General features: G+C 40.5%; 1 protein-coding gene across 7 annotated transcripts in view; it reads right to left on the bottom strand.

Moving 5' to 3' along the window:
- ARHGEF28 (Rho guanine nucleotide exchange factor 28) overlaps positions 1–13,715 on the bottom strand; it is a 232,915-nt gene that overhangs the window by 28,406 nt on the left and 190,794 nt on the right. For all 7 annotated transcript variants that reach the window (XM_019482597.2, XM_059725095.1, XM_059725094.1 and 4 more), the window contains 7 exons: positions 13,078–13,260; positions 10,896–11,027; positions 10,080–10,174; positions 7,197–7,235; positions 7,057–7,104; positions 5,819–6,307; positions 2,419–2,719 (listed from right to left, as the gene is read on the bottom strand). In XM_019482597.2, the coding sequence (XP_019338142.2) occupies positions 2,419–2,719; positions 5,819–6,307; positions 7,057–7,104; positions 7,197–7,235; positions 10,080–10,174; positions 10,896–11,027; positions 13,078–13,260 (1,287 nt within the window). The remainder of the gene's footprint in view (positions 1–2,418; positions 2,720–5,818; positions 6,308–7,056; positions 7,105–7,196; positions 7,236–10,079; positions 10,175–10,895; positions 11,028–13,077; positions 13,261–13,715) is intronic.

Raw genomic sequence — 13,715 nt, 5'->3', positions numbered from 1 at the left:
CTAGAGTTGAGAGAAGCAGCAGCAAAGGAAATAGTAACTTCATAGGCTGGAAGAGATAAGGTTGTCAGGGAAAGATAGGTTAAGAAAGAGCAGCTCTGGGTCACCTACAGTGAGTTCAGAAGTTTTATGCCAGTTAGACCTAGTTTTATTGCAGGTGCAGTTTATATTGGCAAAAGGCTGCTTGATAACAAATAAAGTACATCTGCTTGACATATTAGAATTAACCCAGCTTAATATTAATGACTGGATAACATATTAGGTACATCCATATATCTGCTAACCTTATCTGAAAATCTTTATGTAACAAGCTTTTTAAGTCTGGCAAGGTCTGCTGTGGAGTTTTTGCTCTTCAGCTTTGAACTTCAGTTCTCACTTTAAGACCAGCAAACAGGCAGCAGCCAGGTGCCCGATGAGAGCAGACATTTTGGCCCAGGGATATAAAGTGGGCTACAGTTTGCTGCAGGAAGGAAGGAGGAAACATCAGACTGAGAGGCTGCTCTGACCAGTCAGGAGATAAGAGCAGGAGCTACTGGGGGGTGAACTTATCCTGGGTAAAACATAAAACTGTACCCTGCCAGAGAAGGGTGGTCTGGAAATGCCAGGAAATGCCAGGCCAGTTACCTCCCCAGTGAAAGGTAGGTTAGGGCACCTTAATAACCCCAGTACCACATCCCTGGTGGTTTTCCAGCAAGCAGGGGGAGCCCAGGGCTCGGTTAAGGAGCCCTGAGGCAGAGCTCAGGCCAGAGGAGGGACCTGGGGCTGCGCCCAGGTGGCAGAGGATAGCCTGAGGGCATGAAGCAGACCCCATGTGAGAGGGGTGACGAGTAGTGAGACCCTGTGAGAGGGGCAACGAGCAGAGCGGCCCCATGAGTGTGGGCAAGTAAGGAGACCCAATGGGGGCATAGTGGCCCAGCAAGGGGCTAGAAGACAAACAGGCCTACAGCTGTACAATCGCTCAGTCAACATTCAGGTGAGAGTAGCAGGGGGTACCTAACAGACTGCACCAGGGCTGACCAAGGCGAGAAGAGCTAAGCCCGAGCCAACTGAGGCTGGGTGGGATGAGTGCACCCTGAGGGCAGTATGAAAGAGGCTGGGTGACAGCCAGCAGAGTGAGTGGGACCCTGGTGACAGTGGGGTAGCATGCAAGTGGTTCTCCAGAGCTGTAGCAAAGAGCTACAACTGTGTGCCCAGTTTGCTATGGCCATAGCCCGGAGAAGTAATATCAGAGAAACATCTGCGAAGCATGCGACCCATAGAGGGGAGGTCGAAGCGGGTATTAGGCCACTCAGAAGGCTCAGAGGGGCAAGTAATGGGTAGCCTCCCACCTTAGTAACAACTCTCATATTTTTCCATCAAGGCATGGCAAGCGAGTGAAGCAGGCGGTTACCCCAGGAGCGGGACGGCCGGCCAAGACCTGACAAGTAGGCCACCCTGTTACATTGCTGAACTGCATATCTGTACATGAACCAAGACAAGCCCATCACCTGTTAATCCTTTCTATGACCTAAGGATCTAGTAAATTTAAGACTAATCTGTGTTTCAGATATTATTAATTTTGCTATCCTTTTAGGCCAACGAGCATTTTATTATTTTTCACCACTGGTTTGATGTAGGACTCCTGTAGAGGTCAACCTTCTCCTGTACTTCTTTCCAGGGCAAAAATTCATGAGCCAGTATCAATTGTCATAATAGAATTTAAATCACCTACTGTTTTCGCTGCATCCAAATAATGTTGCAATTCTGGCAATAAAATGGCAAGCAAATACTTGAACTATTTTAACAAATGCATGTTACTTCTTCCTTCTCACTCCCTTAACCTCTAGAAGTTCTGCGTGCTTTTTCTGATTTGGTGCCATTCTCAAACCATCTTTAATAAGGTCCTGAAGCAAGGTGTCTATTACTAGCACGTACTTGGAGCATCAATTATCAGTTGGACATAATGATTTAAAAACTGTTCTGACTCAAATCTCAATCACTGAATACTAAGTCTTTATAAAAAGTGGCTATTGTAAACTCCCAATAGAAAAAGAAGATCAAATAGTTCCAAAAAAACCCTAATGTTGAAAAATGATTTTAGATTTACTGTCATTGATTGCATTGATAAAGATGCAAGATGCAGGATATCTTTTCAAAAACTTTGTCTACTTTCCTTCAATCGTTTGACTTTCTTTTCTTCCCTTAATGGAAATAAATTGGCCTATCATTGCCTCTGCAAGATCTATCGTAAAGCTAACTCTCCTCAATAACATCTTAAACTGTGAAGCAGTATCGGCCAGAAGCCCACTGATATACACCCCAACTCGACACCATACAATTATCAATGCATGTTTTTACTACCAAATTGCCTTCATTTTTAGCAATAAACTTATTGAGAGGTGACATATGGCCTGTTAGATATATATGTAAAGTGTTAATTACCATTATTAAATGCATCCTTGTTGATTTTACAGGAGGAGGGTATCTGTTGGTAGGAACTTGTGGATTTCCAAAGTTCATTGGTGACTGCTGATTGACAAGAAATGTCCATCTTGAGGTTAACCTGATTTTCACTAGTCCTTGTTATAGCTGAATTTGAAATATTTATCCCATACACACCATCCTGGTAAACTACAGATGGATTTGAACGGTTGAGACTCTTTAGTGACATCCGTACTAAAGCTTCATTTATGATGAATGTGTTTTCACCACATAAGCTGTCCGATTGATTGTGGACTACTATCTGCATAAGAAAAAAACAGGGAAAGTATTTATCAACTGCTTCATCCTCATCCAATGCTAGATGGCTGCTTCTTATATTGGGGCATCATAACCTGACTGTGAAATTTGTAATGCATACATGCTTTAGAGTACTTTGAACAGGTGTTGTAGAAACACATACAGCAGTATTCGCTTCAGCTCCACTACAAGCACAGGAAAGCAAATTGCTATTTGCCAAATATCAAAGAGCAGAAGGCCAGGTCATAGAAGATGCTGACATCTTGAGACTGACTGAAATGGCTAAAGGCATGCAACCCTTTTGTAGACACTGCTGAACTAGCATTAAACTAGCTAGCTTGGGTACCAATGGTATAGTAGCCATGGCAGCACAGATCTCAGTGCAGGCAAGCTATCCAAGCATTCATTTAAGACCACAACAAGGTTTTTTAGTTTATGCTAAACCCTGAGCTCTACAGTTACTCTATATCCAAAATAGCTAGTTCAATGCTAGCTCAGATATGTCCACCCAAGTAGCAATCACACCTTTAGACCACAGTATAGACAAACTTCAGAGCAAGCAAAAATGGTTTCATAGCTGGTTGCAAATTTATAGGAGCTTTTGTAATGGTATCTTCTTTACAAGCAGTACCTGGTAGTGGCATTCAGCAGACAGGGAGTATTTGTTAGTAGCTAAGAATACCACAGGGACAGCTCTGGTAGCCAAGAAGTGAAGTTAAGCCTTAGCCATTGTGGAGTTTCTAGACCTTAGCTCTAGGAATTGGCAGTTTAAAGTTGATATTGGAGGCTGTGTACATTATGTGTGGGTGTTTCCTCCACCACAACCTATTGGTATTTCCCCTGGCCCATAATTGGATCCTTTTACCATTACACTGATAAGCAAACTTTGTATTATCTCATTAATAAGTTCTGCCAAATGAGACAACATTTCACTGTAAACTATACTAAATCTTTGAGTTGCTTTAGTGTTCAGAGGGGATGAGTATCCAGCAAGAATTCATATCAACAGTTTTCATCATAACTGGAACAAAAGAGAAGATGAATAGCAGAGGCTGTGTCTCATACTCTGAGCACCAACTGGCACACTGCTCCTCATAGCCCTGTGGGGTGGACAAGAGATAGTTCGAGTTCAAATTGAATTTTTCTTGCCAAAACAAAAAATTAAAAAAAAAAATGGTTCTATGTGAAACATTCCATTCAACCCCAAATCAAATATGTCATCCTTGTGTGCTTGTAGAAAAACAAAAGAGGACGAAGTGAAAGAGAAGGAGGATTTGGAATTGGTGCTGCTGCCCTCCTTTTATCCAATATCTCAGGGGTTTGAGCATTTACCCAGGACGCACGAAACCCAGGTTCAACTCTCTTTTCCATCTGATGCACAGCCCATCTCCCACCTCCCAGGTGTGTGCCCTAACCCCAGGTTACCTGGTACCCTGGTGTAGGTGCTCTTAACTCTTGTCAACACAAAACCACTTTATATGAATAGCTAAGCATCCACTGGAGTAAAACAGAGGAACACCAGATCCTGACTGGATTTCCTAACCACCAATGTAGAGAAACATCCATTCCCTTTCACTCTGTCTCAATACATATTTAAAGCATTTTAAACATTAAAGGCCAAATCCTATTTCACTGATTCAACCTCTAATTGACACTTAGGCATCGAAGGGTTTAAGTCGGATTCTACTCCCTGCTGCCCTAGCAATTTATGTGATACACCATTATTTTAACTTTAAGACTTACTCAGAAAAAAGTGGTGAAGAGGAGAAAGAGGGCCCACTCTTCTTATGTGTTAACAGTTCTCGAGTTACTCAAACAAGTTGGAATAGGCTCGCATTTCAGCAACTAATAAGTGGTATAGAATCTGGACCTAAATATTTAAGCAACATTGGGACAGTTCTAAGTTGCACCAACTAATAACGTCCTCCACTCAGGCTAATAAAGGCCCCATTTAGACCATTAAATTGGCATGACTGGCTGAACTCCATGCCTCTTGTCATGGGAGAGTGAAGGGAGGTGGAAGCAGAGCCCATTATGCATGTATGACAGCCAGGAATTCCCCACATCAGGAGAAATCCTCAGCTGCTTCCTCAGGGCAGAACTATAACAAAGGAGCAGGAGCAGGGGCTGTGGCTGAGGAGAGCCCCTTCAACATTTCTAGAGTTTGCACCTCTACTTGTAGAGATACCGTTTTCCTCAGAAAAACAGAGCATGGAGGGTGCCTCTTGTTGCAGGAAAACATTGCATTCTGCTATTTAATGGCAAAGTAGAAGTTGCAGGGCAAAGCTTGGCTCCTTATGATAACCTTTTTCCTGTCCCCTTATGTTTATAACTGAATTCAATTTAATATAATTTCAACAGCTAAAATCAATGTTTATTTTTAAGCATCTCTTCCAATTTGTATCGACTTTTATTATTTAAAATGTTCAGGATTGCCTGAAATTAGGGCTGTGGGGGGCAGACAATTTAGTAATGACAGTATTCTGTTAAAAGCTTTAAAAATCATGTTAAAATATAAAAAGTAAATATCCAAAAATCAATAAAGCATGCCTAATCACACCAGGGCTGCACCAGGCTCAGTGGGAGTTTGGCCCCAGTCACAGGCGCCAGGCTGGGCTCACCAGGAGTTTGGTGCCTGATGCGCAGCTGAGGCTCCCCCCCACTCTGCCTACAGCAGCCACTGTGTGTCTGTGTGCATGTGCGCACACTTGCATGCACGCGTGCGCAGCACCCCTGCCCCAGATTTCCTTACCCCCACTGCAGATTTTTTGTTGTTTATGTCTACTTTCTATAAATTTTGATGATTACCAATGGAGATATGTTTCCATCAATATGTGTTGGGGAACTCACCATTTATCAATCTTTATTGATAAAAATCAAATCCTGCCAAGCCTATTTATAACCATGGGCAAAATGTCCTTTTTGCACTGCTTTGATATTCATTTAAATTTGTTCTGCTTGAATCTAGGTCTCTCAAATACCAGGCTCAAGAAATCTGTCAGCTGAGGTATCAGACCAGCCTCAGAGGCCACTTCCTGAAATGTTATCATCTTCAGTGCAAGTCTCTATAGCACTGTGGTTGGGCTTGTGGGGAAATGTGTACCTGTTGGTTCCCTGAGGATGACACCACTACAGGAAGACCACTCTGGCAGCTATGTTTCCAATGCCACAGTATCTTTTGCTGCATCTTCACCCTGTCTCTTTCCATTTCCACCATTCTTTGGCCCTCTCTAAGCCTTTCCAGGTTCTGCTGGTACTCCTGTAGCTGCAGATCCAGCTCTCCCCGGGTCCTCTGCAGAAGCTCTTCCTGACATAGGCACTCTTCCTCTCTCTCCTGTAGCCAACTCTCTCTCATCTCCTGCTCCCGTTGCCGCTGGTCACACTCCCGATACCAGCGCTGTTGCTCTTGTCGAAACTGGTGCTGAAGCTTGTGTATATTTACTAGTTCCTCCTTTTGTTTTTCCAAATTCCGGTGCTTTTCCTGTTCCAGGAGTAGGTTTACACGAGAGCTGTGACCACGGCTGGTTCTTTCATGCTCCTGCAAAAGTATCTTATGGATCACAATGTGACTGTCCTGGATGGTTAGGGCTGCCTAGTCACAGAAACAAAACCAAATATTAACTTAAAAAATATTAAATTAATTTAGTTAGAGGTTTTTCATACAACTATTACATAAAAATCTTACTATTTTCCTCAAACAGCCATGCTCACAGCCTCTTCAGAGCCCATTCATCACATAAGCATAGGATTATATGGGCATATATATGCTGAGGAACACTTTTAAATGCACTTAATCATTTCACTCCTTCCATGCAATTTCAAGTTACAACTGATAATAACAAACAACAATAATAATAGTAATAGTAGTAGTAGTAGTAGTAATTGCTGTTGTTTATGTTTAACTTTTATATCACAGCTCTTTTCAAGTTGAATAAAAAAGAAAAGTAAAATATCAACATTTTTTCACACAATGAAAAGTTTTGAAATTGTTTGATTCAGAGATGTTGATATTGTCCCATTATTTTATCTGTCTTGAAAACAATGTTGAAATATTGGAATTTTCTGTTGGATGAAAATTCTATTCTCCAACCAATTCTAGGAATTTCATATCTTGGAAAAAAAGGTTTTCTGGACAAGCATTCTTCACAGTTCTTGGAAGAAGAATATCATTTTGTAACATATGTTAATTTATATTCTATACCCACTTTATTATTTGTATTATGCAATGGTAAAAAAATCAGCAAAATTTAACATCTGTGTCTAAAAGTAGGACAGGATAAAGAAATTGAAGGAGTAAAACACTAATGCATCCATTACTTTTCACAATTGTTACAATAATACCTGGATGCTGTACAAGAGACGGGTTAAATTCTGGATTGCTTGTACAATCTGAAAAAGAAAGAGAAGGATTTTCAAGATCACACATACCACAAAGTTTAATCAAACAACACATTCAGATTTGGGTGTTTAAACAAACTCACCTCTGTCTGTGTAGAACGTGGGAAAACCGTGCATTCTGTCTACAATATAAATAACATACATATAGCTATGAACAGCAGTCATACATCATAAAATATCATCTAGGTAATGTTTTTTTTGTAAGACCTCATATACATTTTAATAATATATGCTATTATGAGTCTAACCTATTTTTGTGTTGTGAAAAAAGATCAAAAGAGTAACCATGAAAACCAATAATTCACTAACAGCACAAATTACAAGAACAACCATAAGAATAAAAATACTTCATTCATAGTGTTAATCCCCTGCTGCATAAATTCTACAAAGAAGAGACACTAGCATTCATGCTTTGTTTCCTTGACAATTTTGGAAATATCCAAGTTATCGTATATGCAGTAGAATGGTTTGTGTTCCTCAGAGTCAGTTATTATAACTGGTGTTTCTTCAGAAACCTATTCACTAACATAGCAAGAAGCTACAACAGTTTGCATTAGTAGGCTACACAGGATGCCTCAGACACATTATAAAAGCCTGAAACAAAGGCTGAGTGCCTTCAGTCCTCTGCAAAGTGCAGTAACAGCCACTAACGTACACCCTAGCAAAGCTTGTTGCTATTAGAGTTGGCTCATTAATTTTATGTTTCTTCCTTTCCCAAGATCCTTTTAAAATTCAGGATCAGAGAAGTTACTCACAGCCTTTCAGCATGCAATACTGCCATATTTTCTCTTTCCCTGCCCTTCACTTCTCTCTTGTTCTCTATGACCTTGCTATTTTTCTTCTTCACTCTTCTTATTTTTCCTTGTTCCTTCCCCAACTTTTCCTCTTTAAACATTAATGGCAAAGCTGCTGAGCCCTGCAGTTAGATTCCTCTTTGTAGTCCCACTGTGGCAAGGTCACCATACAAAAGAGGACTGATGACAACAGAGCTTGAGCAGCACTGAAGGAGCACATGTGGCAGAGAAAGAGTGAGAAGTGGGGAAGGGAAAACATGGGGACAACAGGAGGAAGAAAGAGGACAAGAAGAAACATTGTAAAAAAGGAGAAGGCAGGGCTGAAAGCTGTTTACTGTGCTATACTACAGCCATTAAGCCAGAGAAGTTGAACAAAATGGAGGAAAACCCATTATTCTTTTTAGCCCAATTTAATTTAATACATTGGGCATACAGTGGAATAAAGCCATGACAGATCAGAACATGACTTGGGTGCCCATGGCCCTCCTCTGAAAATATGTCTGCACTGCTGTCAGTAGTTATCATTGCAGCACATTAATTACACTCAGAATAGGTTTAATTTAGCAAGTTTGAGTAACAGCAACAGGGAAGACTTCAGTGTAGACAGGCCACTGAATTAAGCATTCAGAATGCTCATACAGTCCATCACCGTGGCTTCTCTGCTATTGCTACCCAAGGTAGTTAGCTCAGTATGTCTATCCATTTTGCAATCACATCACCCAACTCCTTGGTAGACATACCATGAGGGTATAGACACATGGAACAATATTGTTGATATCAAATTATACTGATATAACCTATTACAATGCAATTTATAGCTGCATGCTTCTGTACTAATGCTAAAAATCCACAGCAACTTTGACCCCCAAGTCATTTATTCACTTTACCATCTAGCTAATGTATATCAATACAGGAGCATGCAGATGTAATAGTTACAACACAATAGCTGATGGGTGCTCTCAGAAGCAGCTCCTCCTTCCTTTTTAAAACAGTTTAAACCATAGGTTTGTCCATTGCTTACCTCTCTTCCATTTTCTTTACTTGGTCTGCCACCTTCTGGTAAATCTGATATATTATGAAGCAAAAAATGGTGGACCTAACTATCTGGAGTGAGTCTGAATCTGTCTTCTACTGTGGTACAATTTTTACATCCTACCTGTTTCTTGTTTGTTTTCCCAGTTCATCCCCCATCTCTCTCTTTCTCTGTCTCTCCTTTTTTGGTTTTTATTTCTCCCCAGTAACTATAGCTTTTTGGCCAATTTTGCTTCCCATTTTAATACATCTTCCTATTCACTGCTAACTCTCCTCCTCCTCTTTTCTGCGTTTCTGTAAAATTATCAGTTCTCAGTTTCACTTTTCCAGATTCCTCTCCCCATCTGAACCACTCTTCCCACCTTGTCTCCCTCAATCGTTTCCCTTCTTTTCTCTAAGGGGAAGTCTGTAACAAGTATTCAAAGACAATTTCCACACTAAGTCTGAGTTTATTCTCCATTTTACCTTTATGAAAAAGCTTCTTGCTGCTAATTAAAACTTCTTGTGTCCAGTCTCTGTTTTGCACTGATTTTTCAGTGTGAGGATTTGGCATTAATTGTTTTAGCTCTTTAAAGACTTCCATGATTTAATCTGTTTTGGTTTCCACTCAATATGCAAAAGCAGCCTGGTGTAAGAATACAGGCTTCTTATACTGGCCAGCTCTCAGTAGAATGAAAGTCACCTGAGTGCAAAGGGCCACCACACCATCTATTTGTAACATAAAAGATCTATGCCATGTACATGCTATAAAATGGGATTAGAGGAAGTCGCAGTATCAGTCCCACACAGATTAGCATGTAGGATAAGGGGAGGAATGGGCCAGGTCAATGAGCTGTATTTTCAGGGATCCAGTGGTCTTAACACATTGCATGAGTGGCACAGAGAGGATACAGCTATTTCAGTCCACAGGCTAACTGACTCTTCTAAAAATATATCATGGTTAATTAACCACTGTGACTTGTTTCATTTATTTATTTTAACTTGATAAAATTCACCCAGTCAGTGCTTTGGGCACCAGTACAATTCTTAAGCACCTCATGCTAGTCATTATTTATCTGAATTGCAGGAGCCAAAGGCTCCAATCTGGTTCAGTGTTTATTGTGCCAGGTGTGATACATAAAGATAAATCAGATACAGTACCTTCTCCCCCATCCCAACTTCTGTCTCTTCATTTACAATGTGCTCAAAATTGGGATTAACGTCACTACAGTCCTCATCTCCTTGTATTTCTGTAACTAAAGATAAAAAAAACCAAAACATGTATGTGATAGAAACAAATAGCAGATATTTAAAACGTAAATTGAAACCTTTTTCTGAAAATGCAAATAAATGCACATTATCTTTACAATAACTCACAGTGTGCTAGAATTACAGACTTACCTAGATTGTACCTATAAATATATAAACAAATATATTTATGATGGAAATGCAAATGTGAGAAAAATAGCCCATGCCATTTTCTTCAAAAAATAAGAAATGTCAGCTGTAAAAAAGCAATTTAAGAAATAAATGTTCTTGTACTGCTAAAAAATACATTGACTCTATAGTTCTTATATTATTTAGTTTGAACTGTCAAGGCTTTTAAGAACTCTATGTTATATGATTTATAGCTGCAACTATTAAAAGGTCATACTCTGTGCAGCAACTGAATTTCAAAACATCTAATGAAAATCAATTTAGTTAAACAATAGTTTAAAATGTGATAAAATTTTGAATATTGACTGGATATTCTGTGTGTAGTATGTTTCTCTGTATGTAAATATCTAATATTGAGTGGAAGAAGGTATACATTTGGGAAGATCGGCAGCTGGAGCAAAAGTATCCATTGACTTCAGTAGAATTGTTATAATTTACAGAGGCGGAAGATCTGCTCTGGTGGATTGTGGAAGACTTAAAAATGTCCTGGAAAAAGTTGCATTTTTATTTAGACCATCAGAAGTATCAAATTTTACTTACAACTGGTAGATGATCCAAAGATATCGTTGGTGCCAAGTGTGTGTTTCAGGCTACATTCTCCAGCACTTTCCTCTGGTGACATGTTTGTTTCATTCAGTTGTGAGGATGCTACAGCAACATGGAGGCTTTCCACTGAAAAAGAAAATATGAGGTTTTACAGAATCCATGAATATCTGTACTGAGCACAAATCCATGTCAGGGTTTTCAGACTGGAATGATCCCTTGTGAATTACTATGCAACTAATACCATAAAAGCACCCTGAAAAAGTACACCAGAAGTCAAAATCAATCATGACTAAGAGTGAAATTACACATGACAATTAGACCACATTAAGAGCACTTAAATCTTGAATGATAACACATTAAGACTCATTAATAAGTGCTAAGTGCCCCATAGATGTCTTAAAGTTATGCTACTTGGGGTGAGGATTATTTTTGAGCTGTGCTACTTAGCTCAAATTAAGTCAACTTCTGGGCGTTTACCTGAGATAACCCACCAATATGCAGACTTCAATATCCCAGAAAGCACTGCCTCCAAGGTGGACTAGCCCTGGGCTGACAACTGGGAATAGCCAGACAATAGGTGGATGGGAATGAGGTGAGGAGAAAAAGGAGAACAAGGTGAAGGGGGGCAGGGAAGCTAAGGAGAGAGGGTCATGGGGGAGGAAGCAAAACAGCATTGGAGGGGGGAAAAGTGGGTAGGGGGAATAGGGGAGCAGGTGGGTGGGAAACTACCTGTACAGGTAAGGGGGAGGGGAAGGGATGTTCCTCCAGTGTCTGCTCCTAGCGCCCATACAGATCTTACTGACCCTGCAAGCCCAGATCAAGACCCCACCAGGCCCCACAACTGAAGGAGGGGCAGCAAGTGAGGGGCCCCCAAGATCTGCTGGGAACCTCTCCTCCTACTCCTGTCACTGCTCTCAGGCCGACTGGGGTGGAAGGGTAGTGATCCCGAGTAGAGGGGGCAATTGAGGGTGACGGCAAGATTTGGGGGTAAAGGAAAATCTGGGGGCCAATGGTGGACAGTGGGGTCATTTGGGGAGCAGAGGGGATGATCCAAACAGCACAGGGGGCCTCTTCCCACCTCCTCCCCAGCCTATACTGTGGCTAAAGAGGTGACAAGTGGGGCAGGCATGGAGCAGACTTGCAGCCCCTAGCTATGCCCCTGCTGATCAGCCCTCTTGCAGCAAGTCGGAGCAGTGCACAAAAAGAAAGTATTAACCCTAACTGTGTGACTGATTACTAACCCTTCTTAATCTTAGCACAGACTAACATTCCTTTAGCATGAGCACCTGATAACTCTAAAATATAATTTCATCCTAAGAAAACAGAGATAAATTATTTTAGTCCAATATTATTACCTTATTGGCAATTAATGGGAGCTTTGTACTGAAAAACCCATGTAGTAAGTAGTGCGGTAACATTATATTCAGATCATACCCTTCTGTTAAGCAACGATTTGTTTAAAATACTACAGAATAAGAGTTTCTTCCATCAGTGAACACTCCCAAAACATGGGCAATTTTTTTCCTATAGATTTCAATCTTCATTAGTCAAAAGTAGAATTTTTGATTCCCCTTCCTGCCCCAACCTCTTAAGCTTTTCTAGGGTCCAAATGTTCAGAATCTTGCAGCAGCTGAATTAAGACTACTATAGCTTGTTACTTTATAGATGGGATCCAGATATTCATCTAAGCTTTTTCTCAATACCTAATGTTTAAAAGTTGCTAACAACATTTCAAGGAGCTTTGAACTCAACAGCTAATGGCTAGATAGAGGTTTTCAAATAAAATCTACATTATAGGCCCTGGCCCAATTTACTAAGACTTCACTGGGTGTTAAAATGGTCTCCACAAATCTTCAGGATAATGCTTTTTAAAAACAAATTTCCATAAGCAGACAACACTTCCAGTAACACAGGTCCCCTAACTCCATGGTGAGACTCAAAGAAATATGTAACCTACGCCATCAGCTCCTGTACCAAGATGTTTCTTGGAGGCGTCTAGACTAAGTATTGACCCAACCTGATTTTGCTGAGCTTTTGAGACCTGACTAAATCACAGCAAAAGGCAAACTGGCTGAAGGCCACATATATATTAAAGTGTCATATTTACTTGAAATATCTGACTGTAGAACTGTCTGTGCACATGGCTATAGATTCATTTTTTTCTAGAAAAACTCACCTTCCCTGAGTGCTGTTGCCAGCAATGTGGCAGACTGTGGTGTTTCTCCAGAGTCAGGTTTGATAAGGAGGTGTGGCTCTACATGAACATCCTCAAATCCACACATACCTCCAAGCTCTGCATAGATATGAAGCTTATCTTCCAAGTAGTTACAGATCTGCTGGTCCTGGTTATTCAGAGATTCTATGAACAAAAATTGTACAGGTTATATTAACGGTAACACCTTTCTTTCCAGAGGCCATTTATTCATCACCCATCTGCCACATTAAATACAATTTGCTAATTCAAGCAAAGCACCTGCTTTATACAAAACCTTCTGAAAACTGCCAGGAGGGAGATTCACTACATGGTTTACATTGATAAAAGCTGGCAGAAACCCTGGCATAGAGAGTCCACCAGTGGCAGAAAGTCAGATCAGGGAGGGATTTTGATGATGCAACTTTGCCTATGATCAGAAACAAAGCAGGAGCATACCAGCTGCTGTCAATGAATACAAAACCATACATTTATTAAAGGCTCAAGTTACTTCAGCAAAAGAAAACTGTATCAGCCGAGTGTCAATTTGGAAATTCAGTTTTGAAGGCTTTTTCAGTAGTTATTATTCTTATTTTGATTGCAATGAAGTGAAAAATGCAAAA

The sequence above is a fragment of the Alligator mississippiensis genome, chromosome 3 (assembly GCF_030867095.1).
Source record: "Alligator mississippiensis isolate rAllMis1 chromosome 3, rAllMis1, whole genome shotgun sequence".
Taxonomy (NCBI): domain Eukaryota; kingdom Metazoa; phylum Chordata; order Crocodylia; family Alligatoridae; genus Alligator; species Alligator mississippiensis.
This window is presented reverse-complemented; position numbering and strand designations above follow the sequence as displayed.